The sequence below is a fragment of the Thamnophis elegans genome, chromosome 3 (assembly GCF_009769535.1).
Source record: "Thamnophis elegans isolate rThaEle1 chromosome 3, rThaEle1.pri, whole genome shotgun sequence".
NCBI classification, from domain to species: Eukaryota; Metazoa; Chordata; class Lepidosauria; order Squamata; family Colubridae; genus Thamnophis; species Thamnophis elegans.
Window position 1 is genome coordinate 128285407 of NC_045543.1, and position 26226 is coordinate 128311632.

Consider the following 26226-nt stretch of genomic DNA (forward strand, 5'->3'; position numbering starts at 1 on the left):
TCATTCACCTCAATGGGCACTTCGCCTTAGCTGTTACAGTGTAATAAGGGTTAACCAGAGGGGCAGTTTCTGTATGTGGGGCAATAAAGATTAGGCTAGAAACAACACCAGAGTTTCCTTCCTGCCTTCCTTACAGGATTAGCCTTGTAAAGTGGGGGGAAAAACCAAAACGAGATTTCTTTCAACAACCGGTTCTCTGAACTGCTTAGAAAGTTAAACACTGGTTATCCCAAATAGGTGCGAACTGGCTGAATCCCACCACTGATCATAAACCATTGTCAGGCAAGAACAAACAGATCAACACTGTAGAATTCAAATGAGTTATTTTATTGTTTTATGTCTATTTCACAGGAATTTTCTCAGACTGGCAGATTCTCCTGAGAAAGGCTGGATCAGGCTCAAAAGCTGGGGGGAAATTAAGACCTTTTCCTCTTGTGTTTATGTAATAAATGCAAGCAAATTATCCATTTGATTCTTCCTCCTGACTGGGATAGTTGCTCTTCAACATCCATCTTGAAAGGAATGGAGGGAATATTGTTTGGTTCTTGGTTTTGGAATAAATTCATTAAGCCTGCACTTTCTCAATCTGTGCATGAGCTGATATGTAAATGGTTACTGTTCTAGAATGTAGGATACAAAAGCGCTCAGAGAAATATAAGTTAGATGAAAGTGAAATAAAAATATGGATCTTCAGAAAATATTTAAAATGTGTATTTTGTTTTTAAAAAAATGCCCAAAATGATTGTTTGTGGAGATTCTCAGTCATCCAGGTCATGGTTGTCCCAAAGTTGCTTTTTTCAAGAGGCAACTGGCTTTTTTTTAAAGAGGTTTCAGTTCTCATCCAAGAAGCTTCTTCAGTTCTCAAGAGGCAACTGGACCAGAAAGTCCAGTTGCCTCTTGAAAAAAGCATCTTTGGGTCTCCAAAAAGATAGCAATAGGAATAGCACTTAGACATATTTTCCACTTCAACAATGCTCTACAACCCTCTCTAAGTGGTTTACAGAGTTAGCATTTGGCCCACAGCAATCTAGGTCCTCATTTTACCAATCTGGGAAGGATGGAAAGCCAATTAAACTTTGAACCGGTAAAATTCTAACTGCCAACTGCTGGCAAGTCAGCAGAATTAGTCTGAGATACTGCATTCTAACCATGTTGCCACCAAGGAATAGTTTAACTTTTTAATTGAACTTTGTTTTGAAAAATTGTTGAGTATTATAGAAATGCATCCACATATTTATATGTAGAGTTGAAATTGTAATTTGGCTCAAGTTTTCATTTTTTTCCACCCATTTCAGTCCCATTTCTACTCCAGGTTTCTGTTACGCTGTATTAAATATACCATGCACTTGGAGTAATGTAATTGCCAGTAAGTCTTTTGCACATAAAATAGTTTGGGAGGGTTGTTTTTTTTGTAATTTTGACCTTCTTGTTATACATGTGTTTGAGGAGCACCAAAACAGAAAAAAAAATATCCTGCTTTCTCTAGAGAGCCTCTTCCGTGCTTTTTAGCCTATGACTAGCCCGGTGTTGCCTGGGTATTTATTTATAGGAGGGAAATGTCTGGACCAAACGTAATTTCTAATGTTGGATTTTCCCCCTTACCAGAGGGAGCCTCCTTATGGAGTACTGTGAAGCCGTTATCATGGCAACTCCATTGCGCTGTATAGTAGAAGCCATTTTATGGCACAACAGGCTGTATCTTGACAGAACACCCCCCCCCCCCCGAGGGGTGTTACCGGTGTCTTACCCCCACAGTATTTTTTTCCAGTCATCTATGTACCAAATTTGGTTGAAATTGTTCAAGGCGTTCCAGAGTTATGCTGGAACACACACACATACACAAGATTAGAGAATACACTAGTAAATTAATTTATTATTTAATTTAACCTTAGACAGACATTTCGGTCTTCAACCAAGATACTGTGAATTCCTCTGACCTTTGTCATTTAAAATGATTTCCAATGGCTAAGCTGAACTTTCTCTCTCCCTTTCTGCAGTTCTGCCAAACAATGTTCATTAACCAAAGAAAAAAAGGGAACATTTCAATTGATTGTCTTTGACCTTATGCATATTGAGATCACCACCTTCAATTCAGCTGAGGAAGGGAAAAATCCTCTAGCTAAAAACAAATTTGTGCTTCCTGAAAAAGACATTTGTAAGTATACCTTTCCCATGTTCAGAAATAGAATGTTTGGAATTTAGTGGCAGAGTTTGGGGTAATGCTAAAAATCAGTCCAGGTGGGCTTCAGGCTTACATTAAACTTTTTATGCAGTCTAAAGTAAAGCACTACCCTGAATTCTCCATGTATTTCGTTTTCTAGATCAAAGTATGTTTTATGCAATCCATAATGTGCAGCTTGTCCTGAAATGTATAATAAATACAGAGAAAATCTACTTATTCAATTTGGGATTATTGTGTTTTAAATCTCTATTGCAGGGGTGTCAAACTTGATTTTGTGGAGGGCCGCATCAGGGTTATGTTTGACCTTGGGGGGATGGGGTGGGTGTGGGCGGCTTGATATCACTTGTGTCAGGGGTGCCTATGGTGGCCCGAGTGCTCAGCCACTGAAAACCGGCTCCCGAGCTCTGTTTTCAGCTGGGACGGCATCCTGCAACCATCTGCCAGTGAAAACGGAGCTCGGGACTGTCTTCCTCCCAAGCTTCGTTTTCACTGGCAGAGGCACCAGAAGGCCAGTCCTTCACTGTTTCCTGGGTGGCCCCGCAGGCCAGATCTAAGCACCCCACAGGCCGGATCGGGCCCCCGGGCCCTGAGTTTGACACCCCTGCTCTATTGCATCAATTCATCTATTATTATTATTATTATACAATTGTATCACAGCGGCCAGTTGTTTCGCTGGATTTGGCATTGGTTACTAGTCGGGCCCCACCCAGGGGCCTAGGACGTCGTAACGTATTTTCGTAATATGCGTGCAGATCCAAGCAGTGCGGCTTTTTTGCATTTGACTGATGGTGATTTTGTCAATTTTTAACTGTTTTAAATGTAATTCCAGTGCTTTTGGAATAGCACCCAGTGTGCCAATTACCACTGGAATTACCACTGCTGGTTTGTGCCATAGTCGTTGAATTTCGATTTTTAAGTCCTGGTATCTTGCGATTTTTTCATGTTCCTTCTCGGCGACCCTGCTATCACCTGGTATTGCGATGTCTATGATTGTGACCTTATTTTTCTCAACCAGTGTGATGTCTGGTGTATTATGCGCCAGTATTTTTTCGGTTTGTATACGGAAATCCCACAAGATCTTGACCATCTGATTTTCGGTGACTTTTTCAGGCTGATGTTCCCACCAGTTTGTTGCTGTTTTAATATTATAATTTTTGCACAAATTCCAATGGATCATTTGTGCTACTGAATTGTGCCGCAATTTATAATCAGTCTGCGCGATTTTTTTACAGCAGCTGAGTATGTGATCAACAGTTTCGTCAGCTTCTTTGCAAAGTCTGCATTTGGCATCATCAGAGGATTTTTCGATTTTGGCCTTAATGGCATTTGTGCGGATAGCTTGTTCTTGCGCAGCCAGGATTAGTGACTCTGTTTCTTTCTTTAATGTGCCTGTTGTTAACCATAACCAAGTTTGTTCACTGTCCACTTTATCTTTTATTTTTTCCAGAAATTGACCATGCAGTGCTTTGTTCTGCCAACTCTCCATTCTTGATTTTATCACATCTTTTCTATATTCTTGTTTTGTCTGTTGGGCCTTCAGTAGATTTTTGTTCTTTACTTCGATTAATAGATGTTCTTGACTTTCTTTTAAATAATCAGCCAGTGCATGTTTTTCTTCTTCAACTGTTTGCTTCACTTGTAATAATCCTCTGCCACCTGATTTTCGGGGCAGATATAGTCTATCAGTATCACCACGTGGATGTAAACTGTAGTGCATTGTCATTAGTTTCCTGGTTTTTCGGTCCAAAAGGTCCAAATCAGCTTGTGTCCAGTTAACTATGCCAGCTGTGTATCTTATAACTGGTATTGCCCAGGTATTTATGGCCTTGATTGTATTTCCACCATTCAATTTAGATTTCAAAATTTTCCTAACTCTGTTGGTGTACTCTCGTCTGACAATAGTTTTTACTTCTCCATGCTTGATGTTATCCAACTGCAGAATGCCTAAGTATTTGTAGGCTTCATTTTCTTTGCATTTAATTAGTTGGCCATTGGGCATTTCAATTCCCTCAGATGCAGTGATTTTGCCCCTTTTTATGGATACAGTGGCGCATTTTTCCATGCCAAACTGCATTGAAATATCGGTGCTGAATACTCGGACTGTATTTGTCAATGATTGGATTTCTATTTCTGACTTTCCATAGAGTTTCAAATCATCCATATATAGTAAATGCGAAATTTTTTCAGCTTTTTTGGCTGTTTGGTAGCCTAATTTCATTTTTTTTAAGATTACTGATAGTGGGATCATTGCGATGATGAAGAGAAGAGGTGAAAGTGAATCACCCTGGAAAATTCCTCGCTTGATATTAACCATTCCGTAGCTCTCATTCCCTACTGCCAACTCAGTTCTCCATTGTTTCATTGCCATTATTATTATTATTATTATTATTATTATTATTATTATTATTATTATTTCCTTCTGCTACACATTAATAAAATGGAGGGGGGGATCATTTCCAGTAAAGTTAATTGTTTTTTTAAATAACTTTGATGTGAAGTAATCCAGATAAAATTGTTGGAAAGAGAGAGTAAGGATTTTCTAATCCGAAGGTCTAGATTCCACTTGAGATTTTTTATGCTTTCTTCACTGATGATCAGGGCAGCTGAATACTAGTATAACATGTTGTGACTCCTTTATGCTATCTGCAGAGGTTCAGGACACTAAATGAGACTATTCTTGGCCAATAACAAAATATCTATTTCTGATCCGCTGGTTCTTTCTGTATGTTATATAGGAAGACATCTAAGGTGATGCATGAATGAAATTATTTCATATAATTTCTACATATAACATAGCACGTTACATGATTTCTCTGTGTACATATGTACTGATATTTTTCAGAATACATATATCCTGTTTTCAAGTTTTGGAAGCTTTGGTTTTTTGTTATAAATTTTGCTTGTTTTTCCTATTTATAAAATGGAAAGGGAGTTTTCTCCATTTTGAGAAGGCAGTGGTAGAGGGTAGATTAGAGATGATGTTCTATTTTGGAATTCAGCCAGACAGTAATTTCCCACAGTATTTCATAATAATTTGGCTGTTTATGTCTTAGGAAACCTTCCAATTTTATGAGAACGTGAAATTATCTTGCAGTTTAAAATAGTAAGATTTGATGTTCAGTTTTTTTCATGAGAGCATGACTCCTGAATTAAAGTATTCGGTGTGAAGCCCTGACTACAGTTGTGATCTTTCAGTGCAATCTAGTTAAAGTTAAAAACAAAAGTACACATAAGATTGTGGCAAAATAATATTATTGTTGTTATTATTGTTTTCTTATTAGCCTGTGGTTAGAGAATACACTGGTAAATTCAATTTCCAGTAAAACCATTTACACTTGTCAATAGCAGTAGCATTTAGACATATATCGCTCTACAGTGCTTTACAGCCCTCTCTAAGTGGTTTACAGAGTCGGTATATTGCCCCCAACAATGTGGGTCCTCGTTTTACCGACCTTGGAAGGATGGAAGGCTGAGTCAACCATGAGACAGTAAGAATCGAACTGCTGAACTGCAGTCAGCCAGCAGTCAGCAGAAGTAGCCTGCAGTTCTGGATTCTAACCACTGCGCCACCACAGCGCATAACAATATTATCACTTTATAAAAAAGTTGTCAATTTATAACTTTTTCATGTTATAAATTCGCCTTTGATGAAATCAGTACTGTAAAAGAAAGTTTGGTAGAATAGTTATTTTCACCGGATTTTAAAAAGTTCCTTGATGCAGAAGAAAAGTGGATTAGTGACTATATAATGAAGGAAGTGACTATCTGTTCAAAACACTTATTGACATTCAGTAATTCTGAGTCCAATTAACCTTCTTTCTTCCATCCAGTATTTGTTCCTCAGATGCCTCAAATTCATGGAGTGGCTAGAGATTATATAGCTGACACAGCAATTCTGGAATGGTATGATGGCGGATCAGTTTTTCAATACCAAATTGATTCTAGTTGGCAAATTCAGATTCTGCGTAAAGATCCAATGGAGGAAGTAGCACTAGTAAGTTGTCTGCCTTTGCACCTCTCTATTTGTGTGTGTGTGGGTGCGTGTGTCTGTGTGTTTGTGTAACCCGATGGTCTCTAGCAGAAGAGAATAGTTGACCCCATTCTCAACTGACAATTGTAATCAAAGAGACTGATCTTGAGCAACTTGAGCTGGACAATCATCAATAAAAGCAAGTTTAATCATTAAAGAAGCTGATGATAAAAAGCAATGAAGTTAAGGAAGACATTGCAAGGCAATTACCACTATAAGCCAGCAAACCAGTGAAATGGAATTAGAGCAGCTTTGAAATATTGGAAAATTATAGTGAGACCCGGGGCACAATGATTGCAGTGGCCTTCTGCAGTCATGTGCCCTTCAGGGGTCCTGATGATGACTTCTCCCATCATCAAGCAGAGGTCTATGGCTGTGATGGCGAACCTGTGGCACGCAGAGCCCTCTCTGTGGGCATGCATGCCATTGCTAGCTGTTCTTCGCAGGTGCCAAAGTGCCAGAAACCCAAAGACCAGGTGGCCAGGACATATGGATGTGTTGGTCAACTGGACTCAACTGGGTTTGTGGTAGATGTGAAAACCAGTTGGCCAGTGTGGGTTTCTGGTGCTCCGGTGCATGCACGTGCATCCTGGTTTGGGCACTTGGTGCTGAAAAGGTTCACCAACACTGGTCTATGGAGCCTCAGTTATCCAGAGCATGATTCTCCCAAAAATGCTTTTTCCCAAAAAAGCAACTGGATTATTTTTTCCTTGACGATGTTTCACTTCTCATCCAAGAAGCTTCTTCAGCTCTACAGTGAAGGTTAGGGAGGAAATTGCAAAAGGCTGAAAAAGCTTCTTGGATGAGAAGCGAAATGCCTTCAAAGAAAAATGTCCAGTTGCCTTTTGAGGGAAAAAAAAAACACTTTTGGGACATCAAGCAGAAACTTTCATCGTGCTGCATGAGTTCACATATATGGTGAGACATAACTGGTTTTAGATTTAAACCAATGGACGAAACAGTCAGTATTCTTTATTAACCAAGATGTACTGCTTAATATTATATGTGAACCAAGTTACTCTGGGTTGTTATACAACCCACAGTAAAACAAGCCATGGCTTAGCATGATGTGTTAGAATAAAGAACCTCTTTAAAATAATCTCTTTAACTTGCAGCACAGAAACCTGCAAGAATAAAAAGGATGAAGGAATATAGCAATAGTAATATAGCAGTTAGACTTATATACCGCTTCATAGGGCTTTCAGCCCTCTCTAAGTGGTTTACAGAGTCAGCATATCGCCCCCACAGTCTGGGTCCTCATTTTACCCACCTCGGAAGAATGGAAGGGTGAGTTAACCTTGAGCCGGTGAGATTAGAACCACTGAACTGCAGATAACAGTCAGCTGAAGTGGCCTGCAATACAGCACTCTAACCACTGCGCCACCTCGTCTTTATGCTTGCATAAAATAGCAATCTTAAAACGAGAGGTTCAATGGTGAGGGGCAGGCTATTTTTTTTAAAACTATTTAATTTTCTTTAGAAATTACAAAAGAAATGACAAGTAAGTACACTAACCTTCCCAGATAATCCCCCCCCCATTAAACTTAAAACAACAACGACACATAAACACGCACAAAAAGAAATAAAAATTCGAGGGAAATAATAAAACTAAGAAAGAGAGAGAAGGGAAATAATATCTTACGTACTATATTTATCAATAGTCACTGGTTTACTAAGAATTATTACATTCTACTATAAAATAGTTAGTAAAAAATATTATTGTAGAACATCACAAAATCTCTGCATAATAATACATACATCTTCATCCTTTGACTAGCAGAAAATGCTACCTTTTCCTCAAAAGGAAGGATCACGCATTTCCAAAAATTGTTCCTAAATATCTGGAATAATATCAATATTCTAATTCAATATGATTCTTTTAATCACCCCCTATCCCAGGATCAATACAATGGGGGTGGGAAAAGATGGGGAAATCTGCATGAATACAATGAACATTAATATAGTTTTCTTTTTGTCTAAATTCTGGTCTTGCGCATGTGCAGTGATTAGTAGGTTTGGTAAATAACATAAATTTGGAACAAATCTTGCGTTTTCAGGAGACCTATAACACATCAGTTGGCAACAAAGACACTCTCCGTCGCTGGGAATGGACATCAGATCTGCCTTTTAATTGCACCATTCACTACTTTAGGATTCGCTGTTTTCTTAATGAGAAAACTTTTGCTGGAAGGAAGATGTGGAGTGAATGGAGTCCACTTGTAAACGTTACGGGTAAGAAGATGGGATTGAGCCCAACTTTTGGAATAAGAAGAGTCTCTTATCAAACTTCCTAAGGGTGGGCTTCAAAAATTGCAGCAACGGGTCCACTGCCCGGTTGCTGGGTGGACGTGGCCATGGTGGGCGTGGCCATGCCTGCCTTCTACATAATGGGGGGGGGGCATTTTCTACCCTCCCCAGACTCCAGAGGCTTTCCTTGAGCCTCTGGGAGGGCAGAAACTGCTTCCCCCGGGGCTCGGGAGGCCCTCCAGGGGCAGAAAACAGGCCTGTTTTCAGATTTACGGAACCTCCAAAAGCCCGTTTTCCCAGGGGCAGATTTATGGTGGATCAGCAGTCAATAGCTACTAATATTGATGGCTGTTTATGATATCCTCAATCATAAGCAGCAGGTTACAGATACTGGTTTCAACAGTAGAAGGGAGTTTTGGATTAGATTATATGTTTAGTTTTCTCCCTAACTGTCAATTTTAATAGCACAAAACAACAACAAATCATAGACCTTCTAGAAACACTGTTGCTGAAGTAGAAAATATATGGCCCTCAAGTTATTGTTAAGGTTTTCCAGTGGTCCTAAGAAGAAAGACTAATATAGGCATTCCTTGACCTATGACTAGTCACTTAATGAGAACTCAAAGTTACAATGGAGCTCCCCGGAACTATTTACCACCTGTTTTCAGAGTTTCAATGACCACACACATACATCCACAGTCATGTGATCATATTTTGGGTGGTGGACAGCTAGTTCATCTTTACAGCCATTTGCAACATCCCCTCCATCATGTGACCCTGAATTATGTCATTTCTCTTTTGCTGGTTTCTGAAGTTTACTTCTGTTTTCTGGCAAAAAATATCCATAGGGGAAAATGGATTTACTTAGCAACTGCCATGTTTGTTTAATAATCACTATGTTCACTTAGTGAAAAGAACAATGCAGTAGTGGGTTGCTCCCAGTTTGGCCGAACTGGTAGCGGCGGTGGGAGGCCCCGCCCATCCACCTGGACTCTTCTGCACATGCGCAGAGTGTAATATGCGCAGTAGCGTGTGCTTGAATCGGTAGTAAAAATATTTGCAACCCACCACTGGAACAGTGATCATAAAGTTATGATCATTGTAAAAATCACATAATGCCTCAACTTATGTCCACAACAATGTACAACCATAATGCCATGCCTTGCTACCTGTAGGGTTGAAGTTAAAAGGAGTGCCACATGTTGTCTTCTCTTGTAGTACAGAGCCATATGTCTCTGTGGTTCTGTTTAGGTTGAAAAATGAGCAGTATTTTTCTATAATGCCTGGAGCCTCCTTTAGGTGTTTACAAGATGTATTCATAGCAGGTGGTACAATCAGCAGCTGTTATTGTTGCCTTGTTGAGTGGCTGAGCCTGGATCCCAGTATGGCACCTATGGGGTCCCTTGGTGCCTATCAAGTCAATGCTCCATCTGATTTTATTTTGGGTTGCTGTTGTTGTTGTTTTTTTAGATTATTTTAATTTAGAGAGAGGGAGGGAGGGTGGACAATGAATGGAAAGGGGATGATGAACCAATCATCTTTTCTGTTTCCAAGAGTTTTAATGGCCCCCACACTTACCTGGAGACATTCCAAGAAGATAAGAATGATAGAGAGTTGTCAACCAGTGATCTGCATAGAAGTATGCCCATTTGCCAGAAACAATTCAACTGTAAGATGAAGAAGTAGAGAGCATCTTGAGAGGTTAAAGGGAATGATGGATATGATTTCATGTATCTTCTGGCATTTTGTGAAACAGTTGTTCCAGTGGTGGGTTTCAATTTATTTTACTACCAGTTCGCTCGCATGCGCTCATGCAATGCTTCTGTGCATGCGCAGAAGCGTTCGAGTGGGTGGGAGGAGCCTCCTGCCGCCGGTACTACCTGTTTGCCTGATCTGGGGTGAACCAGCAGAAACTCACCTCTGAGCCGTTCTCAAAATTTGGGTCTTTGGGACAAGAATGTTGGAAATCTTTAGAGTAAAAGAATATAAGAGACTAACAGAGTTGGAAGGGACCCTGGAGGTGTTCTAGTCCAACCCTCTGCTCAAGCAGGAGATTTTATAACATTTCATATAAATAGTTGTCCAATCTCTTCTTAAAAACCTCCAGTGTTGGAGCACCCTCAACTTTTGGAGTCAAGTTGTTCCACTGATTAGTTGTTCTCACTGAAAGGAAATTTCCTTAAGTTCCAGGGTTAAATTTTGTGAGGTTAGTTTGTTTTCACATCCAGAATTGTTATCTCTATTTTTCTGAGGTTTTTTTTTTTCCCAGGACAAGTAATTTTAATTAATACTGTTAGTTTAAGTGTATCTTCTCAAAGGCACCTGGGTTCTGTTGTGCTTCCCTTCCATTGTGATGGAGATTATAGCTCAGTGGCTCTAATTCCACAGAGGCTGGGCCTGTAAATGGATTGTTGTGTGCAGCTGAATCTGCTGAATAATCAATGTTGCCGATTCTTTCCTGTCTTGTCTTTCTGTTGCAGGAAGTCCCCCAAACAAAATCCCAAAAATGTACCCTATAGATAAAGTAGTGGCGGTCGGTTCCAACGTGACTTTCTGCTGCGTATATCAAGATGGATACACTTTACTCGAAATTAATTATGCTTCGTGCACAACTCTGAAGTGTGAGGTTGCCCCACTCACCAACTGGAGCATGACAATCTCTGTGCAAAATGTTATTTCTGACAACAGTTCTAATGTTAATGGCTGGTGTCAAGTACAAAATAAAGATACAAAGAAAAAGTCTTTCACTGGAACGGTTTTATTTGTGGGATGTAAGTGCTAATGTTTTCCTTACATTTTATGGTACCCTGTTCTCGTGAAAATAAGACCTCCCCAGATAATAAGTCCAATTAGGCTTTTGAGTGCATGCGCTAAAATAAGCCCTCCCCAAAACTATTGCAACACAGCAGCAGCCATGAGGTGACCACACTCGCCACCTCCTGCACCTCAAAAGTAATAAACCCTCCCCCAAAATAAGGCCAAGTGCTTATTTCGAGGGTCAAAAGAAAACAAGACACTGTCTTATTTTCAGGGAAACACGGTAGATCCATGCATGGGTAAACAATTTGGGTGAATGACAAAGATGATTTTAAAAAGTTGCTGAAAATAATAAAAGGAGAAATGAAATAAATAAAATGAATATGTAAAAGCTACTTTCTATGTATGAATCTTTCTGTCAAGCACAGAATCTCTCCAGGCAGTTCAAATTAATAAATAGGTTTATTGTATGCTAAAGCTCTCTACAAGAATCTGAACTGCTAACAATCAAAGTGAGTTAGCGGTAGATATGAGTCAATGGAATTCAAGGTGGGCTGGACTTAGATCTCTTGAGGGCGTAAAAGGATTTGAGATTGATGATGTATTTGGCCCCTCCCCTCAGGCTCAGCATGGTCATCTCCTACACTTACATTTCAAAATGCAACTCTCAAATAATTTGAAAAACTGAAAGGTTTATCATTGAAAACAGCAATGCAGATCCCAAGCACGTTTCTGTCAAAATACTATCCTAGCACGGAACTCTACAGTGGGAAAGACTTTCTACATTTAGCAAAGGCTTTGAAAAGAGCACTAGTGAAAAGGATCAAATTATTTCACGAGATGTAATAATATAGGAAAAAATATTAGAGTGATGCTGTGGCCTAGAGGGAGAGCTCTCACCTCACAGTCAGGAGGCCGTGAGCTCGATCCCAGATAGAGGCAAATATTTCTCTCTGGACACAATGAGAGTTTATCTGCTGAATAAAATTCCGCATTGGCGACAGGCCGGGCATCCGGCCGGTAAGGGATTGTGGGGTCATAAAAAGGGGATGATGACATAGGAAAAAAAATATTCCTTTAGATATTTTGGCCCTGAACTGGTCAGTATGTAAAATTAAAATCAATTAGTGGAAACTTGTCTAGTGATGGCCACAATTTTCAAAAACATTTGGCATGCCAGCTTTACCCATCCAAACTCATTCACCCTCCGTCCCAAATGGGCAGACAGTGGCTTATTTTGATTTGATCTCAATTTTCTGCTGAAATTCAGGAAAAGCTAACGTTTTTGATACTTCTTGGTACCACTTTTGTACTCCTCTCCCTCCAAGAAAATATACGTATTTTCAGGAATGGCCCCAATGGCTTGTGCAAATCGAGATTCGCATGCTTGCACCGCCTGGTTCCCAACAGTTCCCCTGTTTTAAAGCTTCAGTGATGCAGCTGAAAGTTGGTTTCACAATCATTCTTGTTATACTGGTAGCCCTTGACAGAGGACCATTAGCTTAACAATGGTCCTAAATTATGGCAGCATTGAAAATGTGACTTTAAGACCTATCCTCAAAGTTAGGACAACCGTACCAGCCTTGCAATCTTGTGGACATTTGGCAATGAGCTTGCATTTATGATGGCTGCAGTATCCTCCAGTCAGATGATTGCAATTTATGACTTCCTGGCTGGCTTCTAACAAGCAAAATCCATGGTGGAAGTTGGATTTGGTTAACAACCATAGTAAAAAAAAAAATTGGCTCTAGTCACATGATTACTTGTTTAACAACTCCATTGCTTAGCAGATGAAATTCCAGTCCTAACTGTGAGCATTGGTTAAGGACTATCTGAGCTACAAGTAAATCAATACTGTTACCCAAGATAGCAATAGCAATAGCACTTAGACTTGTATACCGTTTTAGAGTGCTTTATAGCTCTCTCTAAGCTGTTTACAGAGTCAGCATATTGCCGCTAACAATCTGGGTCCTCATTTTACCTACCTCGGAAGGATGGGAGGCTGAGTCAACCATGAGCCTCGTGAGATTTGAACCGCCAAATTGCAGGTAGACAGCAGTCAGCAGAAGTGGCCTGCAGTACTGCACTCTAACCACTGCGCCACCCTACATATTTGTTGAGACTTTCAGCTTCAGTTATCAAACTGGTTGGTCATTCTGTAAGTTGTAGTTCAACGACATCTGAAAGGAAGCAAACTCTTGAGTTTCCAAAAATTGGCTCTACTGTAAAACGAACAAGGCTGTGAAAGAGCCTATTTTGGTGGGGTCAGTTCTATAATTAGACAGTATGGTAGTCATTTGTCACATTTTTCATGTGAGCTAAATTGTGTGTGTGGTAGCAATGGATCTTTTTATATTAATTTCCTTATTGAATTATTGTTGAAATGGTAGGTTCAACCGATATGTACTTATAGGTAACACTTCTTCTCTCCTATTTGTTACTATAGATCCTCCGGGTGTCCCCCAAAATTTAACTTGTGAAACACAGAATTTTAAGGAAATAGGATGCCACTGGCAGGAGAAAAGGCCCACCTTATTCTGTGGCCCAAGAAGAACCTATTATGCCTTATTTGAAGGGTATGTCTTCATGTACTTTTTAAAGTAGGAGAACACACACAGACACACAAACACACAGACACACACACACACACACAAGCACACAATGTGTGCGTGAGAGAGACATACTTGGTACAAAAGTTATTCAGATAAACTTGTCATTTCTTTATATGTGTGGTTAGATTGTAGATCAGGGGTGTCAAACTCAATTTCATTGGGGGCTGCATCAGGGTTGTGTTTGACCTTGTGTGTGTGTGTAGAGTGGGAGTGGCCAGGGTGGGCATGGCTAGCTCAATGTCACTCATGTCGGGGTCACCTGTGGTGGCCCGAATGCTTTGTCAGAGAAAATGGGCTCCTAAGCTCCGTTTTTGGCTGTGATGGCCTCCTGCAACCCTCTGCCAGCAAAATGGACCCTCCCAAACTCCATTTTCACTGGCAGAGGCACTACAGGCCAGATCCTTCACTGTTTCCAGGGTGGCCCCATGGGCCAGATCTAAGCACCTGCAGGTCGGATCCAGCCCCTGGACTTTGAGTTTGACACCCCTGTTGACCCAATGGGATAAGTCTTTGGAGAGCTACTAATTATAAATGGCCATATACAGTATCTTATGCCTTTTGGTTTTCCATGATGGCCTATGATGGCCTAATAGGAGTGTGCACCTATCTAGTGTAGTAGTTAAGAGGTTGATTTAGGTTGAATTCTACTCTCAGCCATGGAAAATCGCTGTCTTTTAGGCCAGCCATTCTGTCTCAAATTGGAGATTCTCAGTCGTCCAGATCATGGTTTTCCCAACGGTGCTTTTTCAAGAGGCAAATTGGACTTGACATTTCCAAATTGATAAAGGAGAATATTGGTAGCTGAGGATCGAAATGCGGGGTCCTTGGTGCTCTCTGAGCTTGGCTGTTTTCTTGCAAATGTTTCATTACATCTTCAGGAGGACAACCAAGCGCAGAGGGCACTAAGGAACCCCCCCATTCACACAGCTCAGTAGCTAAGACACTGAGCTTGCTGATCAGAAAGGTCGACAGTTCTGCAGTTCAAATCCCTAGTACAGGTCTCCTGCGTGAGCAGGGGATTGGACTAGAGGACCTTCCAAATCTGTTACTGTTACCATTATAATCAGTTGATGATAATAAGATAAATGGTGAAAGAAATACAGTAACTGATGTGGGATAAGGATGGAATTCCTTAGAGGATGGAAAGTAGACAGAGAAGAAAATCCTTAGGGTATCTTCAAATTAAAAGATTAAAATTTTGTCCAGCTTTTGAAGATCCTAGCCATTCCTCCCCTCCCCCCCAGAAGTTTCCCCTGGCAGAAAGCCAGTTTCCTTTCCCTACTTATAGCAGGGCTGATCTGGAGTAGAAAACAGAGGGGCCAACAAGATATGGTTTATATAAAGACATCTGGTTGTTTTGAGTCAACTTATTTCTCCACTGAAATCACTGCATGACTGTGGTTTATCTGACCTTTTCTATGAGATGTTTTCTCCGTTTTAATCACAATTTCTCCCTAACTTTTCAGAAACTCTGGGAAAAATATGTCATGTGCATTTGATAGGCTACATTGTAAACATTATCGCTGTAATTTTACACTCCTGAAGGACCAAACAGAATACAACTTCACACTACATGCTTCCAGTCATCTTGGCCAAGCAGAAGCTTCCCTCTTAATTGATATTAGGCATAGAGGTGAGATTTTTCCTCTGTGCTCTGGTGAAAAACCTTTAAAAGAAATTGAAGTTTTATTTATCTGCCATGGAAAAGAGGTGTTCCATTTATAGGAGGTTCTTCTTCTTCTTCTTCTTCTTCTTCTTCTTCTTCTTCTTCTTCTTCTTCTTCTTCTTCTTCTTCTTCTTCTTCTTCTTCTTCTTCTTCTCCTTCTCCTTCTCCTCCTCCCTCCTCCTCCTCCTCCTCCTCCTCCTCCTCCTCCTCCTCCTCCTCCCTCTCCTCCTCCTCCTCCTCCCTCTCCTTCTTCTCCTTCTTCATCTCCCTCCTCCTTTCTCCCTTCTCCCTTCTCCCACAGTAGGATTCATTTTTTTTTAGTACCAGTTGTATGGGTATGGCTTGGTGTGGCATGGCTTGTGGGCATGGCATGGCTTCGTGGACATGGCAGGGGAAGGTTACTGCAAAATTCCCGTTCCCTCCTGATCAGCTAGGATTCGGGAGGCAGAGAACGGATGGGGGGCGGGGCAGGTCAGAGGTGGTATTTACTGGTTCTCCAAACCACTCAAAATTTCCACTACCAGTTCTCCAGAACTGATCAGAACCTGCTGAATACTACCTCTGGCCTTCACCCTTCTCATCCTTCTCCTTCTTCTTTGCCTCCCCCTCCCCCTTCTCCCCTGTGTGTGTATCTCTCTGTGTATGTGTGTGTATGTGTGTGTTTATGTATGCGTATGTGTGTGGTTTAATAGACAAAGTGTTGAATGTACAAATAGGGAGAGCCAACTTTGAGTCCATCCTCAGCTGTGGAAGCTCATTGAGTGATTTTGAGACACTCATTGCTTCTTATCCCACCTACCTCAATGGTGGTGGTTGTTGTTGGTGGTGAAAAGTAGAAGAAGACAGCACTGTGAATTCTGTCTTGAGCTCCTGAATAAAAGGCAGGATATAAATCTAATAAATTTCTGATATATTTTAGTATCATCCCTTTTCCCTATCACATTCAGGTTGTTCCTGTTTTCTCCACTGCAACAGCCCAGGACTGTTAGATAGTTAAGTCTGAGAAAGAATGTGATGGAATGTATGGATGACCTTGGAGAAAGAGGGCAAGAGAAGCTGATTGGAATCAATCAAGCAAAAGAGGAGAAGAGCCCCCAGTGGCTTAATGATCAGCAGAAGAAACTTTAAAAGGACCTACCCTAATGGACCAAGCAGTTAAAAGTAGTGGTGGGAAGCTTTGTCTTTTCAGATCAGGTTTAGAATAGAATAGAATTCTTTGTTGGCCAAGTGTGATTGGACACACAAGGAATTTGTCTTTGGTGCAGATGCTCTCAGTGTACATAGAAAGACAAGATACATTTGTCAAGAATCATAAGGTACAACACTTAATGATAGTCATGGGGTACAAATAAGCAATCAGGAAACAATCAATATCACTATAAATCGTAAGGATACAAGCAAGAAAGTTACAGTCCTGCAGTCATAAATGGGATGAGATGGGTGATAGGAATGATGAGAAGACTAATAGTAATAGTAATGCAGCCTTAGTGAATAGTTTGACAGTGATGAGGGAATTATTTGTTTAGCGGAGTGATGGTGTTTGGGAAAAAACTGTTGCTGTGTCTAGTTGTCTTGGTGTGTAGTGCTCCAAGGTAGGAGTTGAAACAATTTATGTCCAGGATACCGAGGGGTCTGTAAATATTTTCATGGCCCTCTTTTTAACTTGTGCAGTGAAGCGGTCCTCAATGGAAGGCAGGTTGATATAAAGTTGTTGCAGGAATAACTGAGAAATAGTAGGGGTGTGTTTGTGTATGTGTGTGTGTAGAGAGGGATAAATACTAGCCAGACTTCATTCTAGACAGAATCTATGGCTCATCATGGATCAGTAAAAAATTCAAATTTATTCCCAGCAAGGATTTTGGTGGAATGTAAAAACAAAACCCTTACTGGTTGTATGCTAATCTCTTTGTTTACCATTTTGTGCTGTATTGTTTTGCCAGTGAATAAACGCAAGTTAGAAACTCTTTTAATGAAACATGTTTTTCTTTTCCAGTTTACCCACATAAACCAACAGACTTAAAAGTGAGCAGTGTAACTTCGGACAGTTTCAGACTGTCATTTTCTTTGCCTGGCAATTTCAAAGAAACCAAACTGCAATGTCAGGTTCAAATGTCCAATGGCGCTTCCAAAGAAGAAAGGGTAGGCATCCTATGACATTTTTATAATGTACAGTATCATTGCCATGTCTATATGTTAAAGTAATAATCATCCTTTGGGGCCTCTTCTGAGTCATGCCTTGACTCAGTCTTTATAGTTGGATTATACATGTAATTTAGTTTGTGGTCTCTTCCTCTATCTTCCTCTTTTAAAGAACTATGATTTATTGTCCATTGGCTTAATTTATATGCCATGTTTCTATCCAACGAAAATGCATGTCCTGTACATCAGCTACTAAGCACTGCGGCATTTTTAAAAGATCTTCTGTAGATCCAACTGGTTTATATTGAGAAAGAGAGTCCCTCAAAAGCCAAATCCCAAGCATTTAATAGGAGTGGAATCTTCTACACCAGGGGTGTCAAACTCAATTTCATTGAGGGCTGCATCAGGGTTGTATTTGACCTTGGGGGGGGGCATGTGGGTGTGGCCAAGGTGGGCATGGCCAGCTTGACGTCATTCTTGTTGGGGGCGCCTGTCAGGAGCTCCCGAGCCCCATTTTCACCTGCGATAGTCTACTGCAACCCTCGGCCAGCGAAAACAGATCTCGGGGGGGGGAGGAGGTGCGACCCTCCTGAGCTCCATTTTCGTTGTCATAAGCACCGCAGGCCGGTCCTTCGCTGTTTTCAGGGCAACTCCGCAGGCCAGATCTAAGCACCTCGCAGGCTGGATCCAGCCCCCTGGCCTTGAGTTTGACTCCCCTGTTCTACACAATCCCTGGAATTTCCTTTTACCAGAGTTGCTGAAAAATGATTATGAATTTGTCATCATTTACCGATGTAAAAGCGTATGAAAACTGTACCCAAAGCCCCATGATAGGCTTAAACATAGCTTAAGAAATCAAACGCTTCAACTGTTCTCCAAAACATGAAAAACCCACACCCCACTTGGCCTTGCCTCCTGCAACTTTAGGGAGCCGAGGTGGTGCAATAGCAATAGCAATAGCAGTTAGACTTATATACCGCTTCATAGGGCTTTCAGCCCTCTCTAAGCGGTTTACAGAGTCAGCATATTGCCCCCAACAACAATCCGGGTCCTCATTTCACCCACCTCGGAAGGATGGAAGGCTGAGTCAACCTTGAGCCGGTGAGATTAGAACCGCTGAACTGCAGATAACAGTCAGCTGAAGTGGCCTGCAGTACTGCACCCTAACCACTACGCCACCTCGGCTCTTGCAGTGGTTAGGGTGCAGTTCTGAAGGCCACTACAGCTGACTGTTATCTGCAGTTCAGCGGTTCTAATCTCACCGGCTCAAGGTTAACTCAACCTTCCATCCTTCCGAGGTAGGTGAAATGAGGACCCAGACTGTGGGGGCGATATGCTGATTCTGTAAACCGCTTAGAGAGGGCTGAAAGCCCTATGAAGCGGTATATAAGTCTAACTGCTATTGCTATTGCTAACTTTAGGGTCTCCCTGAAATGCCATAAGCACACTAGACCAAACAAATGTCTCCCTCCCAGTTCAAAAGGTGAAAGTCCCACTAGTATAAACCACTGCAAATTGTAGTAAAAAGAAAAAAGTAATCAACTCTTTCAAAACTGACTTGATGATGCCCTGTTTAGCAGGCTCACTGCTGCAGTGCTGCATTGACCTAAACATTATTCCACGTGCTCTTTAAGGTGAGCCCATGAAAATGGAATTCTTTCATTTTTACAGCAAATATAGCTTTACCACTGTCTGTATTGCAAATACAGCTGCACAAGGGTTATTGAAGAGTTTCATCGACTTCAACCCTTCAGTAACACTTGTGCCCTGATAAAGCTGTACCAGCTAGGGAGAAAAAAAATAAAATGTAGAAAAAATATTCCCATTCTATAAATTCCCCTTGTATTCATCTTTTACTTTGATTTTCTTCCACCTGTCTGTTTGCTCATCATACAAGAACATTTGACTACTGGCTTCGTGCAAATAATGCATGGTTGCAAGGATAGTTGATTGGGTACATCAGTGCTGTGCCTCCTGCCAAACACTGATTGGGTGAAACCAGCGAGTTGTTTTTCTTTGGTTGTGTAGCATTCAAGGAACATTATATCTCTCTTACTATGCCACATATGAAAGGAACCTATGCCCAGGACAGGGGGAAAGGATCCCCTTAAATTTGTATGTTCTTATAAAAGAGTGATGCACACATTATATAAACAGCCTTTCATGGCATGGACTTAGGTTATCCAAGGAACCAGCTCATTCCCATGAGATGAGCCACGGTGGCACAGTGGTTAGAATGCAGTCCTGCAGGCTACTTCTGCTGACTGCCGGCTGCCTGCAGTTCGGCAGTTCGAGTCTCACCAGGCTCAAGGTTGACTCAGCCTTCCATCCTTCCGAGGTGGGTAAAATGAGGAGCCAGATTGTTGGGGGCAATAGGCTGACTGTATAAACAGCTTAGAGAGGGCTGTAAAAGCACTGTGAAGTGGTATATAAGTCTAAGTGCTATTGTAGTGCTATATCTGCTCTGGCAGAAGAACTATATTGCGGACCACATTGGTCAAGGAATTTTGCCAGGCAATATCCAGAAGAACCTTTTCTACCAAGACATCTAACCTCTGGCGCATCCTGCCCTCAACTCAGTTCTGCACTCCCCTTCTGGACTTCCAAAAGGGCTTGAAGACCTGGGTCTGCCAGCTGGCCGGAGGACCCAATAGCGGGGTGGCATCTTGAGTTTAATGGATTCATTAGATGCCACCTGTTCCCTGGGCGCACTCTGCTCTTTTCCTTTCCATCTTGGTTCATTTCAATTTTAACTGAATTTTAAATGTATGGTTCTTGTTTATCGTTGTCATGTTTTATATGGTATTTTAATTGTATGACTGTAAGCTGTCTAGAGTCACCTAGTGAGGTGGGTGGCATAGAACTGTAATAATAACATAAATAAAATCTGGACCATGCAACGATAATTCTAACCATCAGCTCTTTGACCTAAAGATATGTTCCTGTTTTCTTCTTTCAGATTGTGCTGCTAGATAATTCAGAAAATTCACATTACATCATCTTAGTGGACAAATTGCATCCATTCACAAAATATGATTTCCAAGTTCGCTGTGCTACTCCAAAGCCTTTCTTTTGGAAATGGAGTGAGTGGAGCACGAAAAAAACCTCTACAACTCAGCAAGCCCGTAAGTGTATTGAATTTTGGATGGCTATGAATGAAAATAGAAATTAAAAAGGAGTCCCATGATTTTCTATGATTATGAGATTCACCGGAAAGCACCATCAGACATCTCTTAGCACCAGGTGTATCCTAGTAATTATAGATCTGACCATTTTTGGCTTTGCCATGGCACAGAAACAGACACGGTATGGATCCTATTCATTTTGCATGATTTTCACATGGGATCAACATGAAAGCACTGTAAAATTATAGAACATGATTATCTACACAGCTGGAATCATGAATCTGAGAAGCAAATCCTTAATAATATTCTCCCTTACAGGTCATAACCACCAAAATAAATTTTATAAAACACCAGAAACTCTTCCAAATCAGAGATTTATTATACTGTACTGTTGTGTCACACTGATCTATTGCTTGATAGATTCAGATAGATTCTATGTAAAAAAAAAGTTACAAAAACAGAAGCATAAATAATAGTTGATCATTTAAAAAGCTATTCCCCAAGAAAACTTTAATTTACCTCTTTGTGGGTCAAACTTTAATACATACATGAAAGCATTCAAACTCACAACTTCACAAATTTCAGATCATCTGATCTGTTAATTAGTACAACTAATATGTTAGACCTATTTTGTAAATAATTAACTGAAATGTTAGTAGCAAGTAACATTTGGTGTATCCAGAATATCTTCAAGCTAAATGGTATAAGAAAACTCTATCTATGTCTCTGTAACTATAAATATTTTTTCCAAACAATGAAAAAGCTTCAGTGTTGCGGGTTGTACAATTCCTGATGAATAAAAATTTGGACAATACATAAATGAAGTCCAACATCTTAAAGAAAATGTACTTACTATATATATGCCTATTAAAAATTAATACTTTCATTAGTGCAATTAACAATTCTTCTCCTAGAACCAGCAAGAGAGCTTGATATCTGGAGAGAAAAAGATGCTAATGAAGATACAGTTACCCTATTTTGGAAGGTATATATTAAGATATTTGTGTCTAAGTTCCCATGAGCTGTGTTTTGAATATCAATTTTTAAAATTAATTTTGTTAGATTTTCTTTACATCCCGCCTTTATTACTTTATAAGTAAATCATGGCCTCAAACATACCTAATACTTTTCCTTCTTCCTATTTTACCCATAACAATAACCCTGGGAAGTGGGTTGGGCTGAGAGAGAATAATTGGCCCAGTGTCACGTGGCTAGCTTTCATGGCTAAGGAAGGACTAGAACTCACAGTCTCCTGGTTTTTAGCTTGGTGCCTTAATCATTAAACCAAAGTGGCTCAATATTTAACTGACTGAAGATTGAACTTTCCTTGAACGTTCACATAACTCTTTCAAAGGCATATGAGCACCATTGGGTGGATTTCTCCTTTCAGCAGTCACAGGAGAAATTGTTTTTGTAAAAACATTCTCAAACAGAGTCAGATGCAACATTGTCAGGAATATACATGGCTGGTCAACGCTGGTTGTGATTGTGGCATGTGTAGACAATCTCTTCAGGTGAGAATATATGTATATGACAGACATTGCAGTCTCCGGAACTTAAAATATATTATCCATTTAGCTTTTATTAGCCTCTGCTAACAACATCAGAGTGTAAAAACCACTATTGAAGAGATATTTCCCTTTATACATCATTGATCAATTTGGCCATTGCACGTGTGATAGGCCCATCCACCTGCCTCCCACCTGTAATTAGCTCTGTCGTTTTTACTCCAGACATGTTAATTGATGGAGGCTCAGCTCCTGTTGCTTCTTCCCCTATCGTGTGTATGTATGTATGTATGTATGTGTGTATGTGTGTGTGTGTGTGTGTGTATATATATATATATATATATATATATATATATATATATATATATATATATATATATATATATATATATATATGATTTTTTACAACCCCTGGTAAGCCCCAATTATGGGAGGAAGCTAACTGCTTCCATCATCTGTCTATCGGCTCGTCACAAGAGTCCATCACGACAGAAACCCAATGTTTTTACTGTTGCCTTTGTTATATTTGTGTTTTTTTTAATTTGTGCTGATATTTATTTATTTATCAGCACAAATAAAAAAAACACACACACATATATATGTGTGTGTGTGTGTGTGTGTGTGTGTGTGTGAGAGAGAGAGAGGTATATGTATATGTATATATGTTGTATTTGTACTGCTAAATAAATAAAGGGAGACTAGTATAGATCTATTTCAAGCTATTTAGCTCTCCTCAGCTAGCCATACCCTTACTGGGAATCGAACCTGTGCTGTATTACATATTATGCAGTTATATTAGCCACTAAGCCACATGCTCTCCTCCTTTATCAGCTAAGCCAGGGAAATGCAACACAAATATAACAAGGCAACATAAAAAAAAATGGCTTTCTTCCTGGATGGCTTCCAGAGTGAGCCGATAGACAGAAAAGGGAAGCAGTATGCTCCTTCCCATATCTGGGGATACCAGGGGTTGTGACACAATACACACACACACACACACACACACACATATATATATAGTGTGTAATATATGACAGACTTTTTAAAGACTTTTGTTTACGCTCTTACTTCCTTTTTCCTTTTCCTTGGAATAATTATCTGCTTATGTGTACAATCTTTTTCTGGACAGCCACTCCCTCTTTTTGAAAGCAATGGATTGATAGAGACTTATGAGGTCTATTGGACCCTTCCGGATAAATCCACAAAGAATGAATCCGTTCCTGCATCCCACAACTCCACCAAAATAAACATTGGGAAGAATGATTGCATATTTACAGTGAAGGCAAAGAATAAGGCGGGAGTTTCTCCTCCTTCTTCAATCAATAGTGCTGAGCTTCCAGCGGGTGAGTAAAAGGGGAAATTGACATTGTTTATAAGTTGTGGGAGGAATGAGCAGAAGAGGTCCAGCCAATGGCACTTTGTGTTTAAAAACAACAATATTACCTTTTCATGTTGTTTTTTAAAAGCGTGCTGATTAAAAAAAATAGTATTTGCAATATTTCAGTTTCCATTAAAAAGTCCTATAAAAAGATTGGCGCAAACATTAGAAGTTCTACCCACCCTGAGAGTGTGGGAAAATTTAGATGACCCTGCATTGCTTTTATAAGCTGAATTTTGAGCATGGGTTTTTGGCAGCATATGGTTCTCTTCTTCAGCGAGTAAACAAGAAGTCTTCCATTAACTGCACTTCCACTGAATTTCTAATGAGCCCGGATATGACGGATAAAGGCTTTCAAACAAGTCACAATAATGAGCAATGTTGTGAATCATGATCCTACTGCCTTGCTAAGTGGGCCAGATTGAAGCTCGCTTACCGAAACATGGATGTTTTAGTGTCAGCATCCACCTCAGTGGTGAAATTCAATTTTTTTTGCTACCGATTCTGTGAACGTGGCTTGGTGGGCATGGCAGGGCAAGGATACTGCAAAATCTCCATTCCCACCCCACTTTGGGGCCAGTCAGAAGTGGCATTTCCCGGTTCTACAAACTACTCAAAATTTCCGCTACTGGTTCTTCAAACTATTCAAAATTTCCGCTACCGGTTCTCCAGAACCTGTCAGAACCTGCCGGATTTTACCCCGATCCACCTGAATTTCAGTGTGTGTCCACCTTTTTCAGGAATTGGTGGACAGTGGCTTCAAGGAAGCTTCCTTCCTTCCAATTCTTCCCTGTTTTCATATAAGACTCCTCGCATGAAGACCATTTAGTAATGAAATTGTTTTTGGGAGAGAAACCAATATTAATACAGCTGACCACTGTGGCAATTGTAATATTTTACTTAATTTGTTTTATTCTGCCCATTTTATAAACAAGTCTGTAAAAGAAAAAACAACATAAACCATAAAACTTTTTAAAATTTTGAAAAAAACCCAAATTCTAGTCATCCGGTTTCTTATCCTATTGCTTGAGGGGAAAGTCAGGTCTTCAAAGCTTTATGGTATTTATTTATTTAAAATGTTTATGTAACCGCTCATATTATTTTAAAAATTCATAGCTTAAACAGAAAAGTGTTCAGCTTTAAACAAAATCTTAGGGAATATGTAGAGAGCTAATAGTTCTTAATATCTCTTAAATGTAATTATTTTCTGAATATAAATAATTGATTATCCAACCCAGGATTATATTCTTCCAGCCATGTTTTCTCTTTTTAATAGAAGGATGTTATAAGTTGTATTGGAAGGCTCCTACATCTGAAACCCACTAACCTGTGAAAGAGTTTTAGTTGACTAATTTGTTGTAAAGGAGCAGGGGGATTTTACCAGTAGTGAAATTCTATTTTTTTTTACTACTGGTTCTGTGGGCGTGGCTTGGTGGGCGTGGCAGGGAAAGGATACTGCAAAATCTCCATTCCCATCCCACTCCAGGGGAAGGATACTGCAAAATTTGCATTCCCACCCCACTCCAGGGGAAGGATATTGCAAAATCTCCATTCCCACCCCACTCTGGAGCCAGCCAGAGGTGGTATTTTCTGGTTCTCTGAACTACTCAAAATTTCCACTACTGGTTCTCCAGAACCTGTCAGAACCTGCTGAATTTCACCCCTGGATTTTACTCTATGTTGTATTGTTTCAGTAGGATTTATATGGCTGGAGCTTTCCATTCTTGGCTTTCTAAATTCTGCTGCACATTAGAAATATCTAAACTTCATGCTAAGAGCCAAATTCTGCTCCCTTTATATGTCATATTGTTTTATTTAACCATGAGGAAGATCATCAATAAGCTAAGAGCAATTCTATTTCCTTGATTATGCCATGCAGAGTGTAGTTTTTAACATGAACTGTGCAGTTTAACTCCTAGAAGCCAGCAATATTTTTTAAAGTGAATCCTGTTCAAGAATATCCAGCTTCCCTGAATTCCATTATAATTGTTTTGCCACAAAATTATTACTTTCTTCTGTTCTCAGCCTCTCTTTCTCCACACACACCACCCATTCCTTAATAAGAACATTTTATTTGGTTCTGTGCTTAATATAGTCCTGCACAAAATAATTATCTTTTTAAAAGCATGCAGTACAAAATATATAACTTGCTTAATTCATAGGAGACGCAAGATGGTCTAAAGCAGTAGCGTTTTAGCTGTGCTCTGCAGACTCTGTAATTATATTGGTTTTATTTGTTCCTGAAAATCTTCACTTTACTTATACACTTGTGTTTGGTGTAGCTATTAAACTTTAAAAGTACGATTCAGTCATAATTTCCATAATTGAATTTAAAATGCTTTCTAATTTTTGTTACAATGTTTCAATAAGATGTGGGAGTTTTAAAAAATTTAGGATCCCTTAATTTGTCAATCTGATTACTAGGTAAGAACGTAAATGGAAGAAACTAAAAACATCGACATGATATTTACACCAAGACCAAGTTAAGAGTAGATCCACTCACCTGTAGGTTTTTTAAAAAAATCAACCCCACAAGCAAATTGGCAATGAATCTTCTTTCTTTGGGGAAAATTGCTGTGCTG

General features: G+C 39.9%; 1 protein-coding gene across 3 annotated transcripts in view; it reads left to right on the forward strand.

Moving 5' to 3' along the window:
- The window catches only part of LIFR (LIF receptor subunit alpha), a 120553-nt gene that overhangs the window by 59742 nt on the left and 34585 nt on the right, over positions 1-26226 (forward strand). For all 3 annotated transcript variants that reach the window (XM_032213074.1, XM_032213073.1, XM_032213075.1), the window contains exons 4-13: positions 1998-2155; positions 6013-6176; positions 8270-8444; positions 10940-11230; positions 13663-13792; positions 15295-15461; positions 17488-17633; positions 20593-20758; positions 21673-21743; positions 23396-23609. In XM_032213074.1, the coding sequence (XP_032068965.1) occupies positions 1998-2155; positions 6013-6176; positions 8270-8444; positions 10940-11230; positions 13663-13792; positions 15295-15461; positions 17488-17633; positions 20593-20758; positions 21673-21743; positions 23396-23609 (1682 nt within the window). The remainder of the gene's footprint in view (positions 1-1997; positions 2156-6012; positions 6177-8269; positions 8445-10939; positions 11231-13662; positions 13793-15294; positions 15462-17487; positions 17634-20592; positions 20759-21672; positions 21744-23395; positions 23610-26226) is intronic.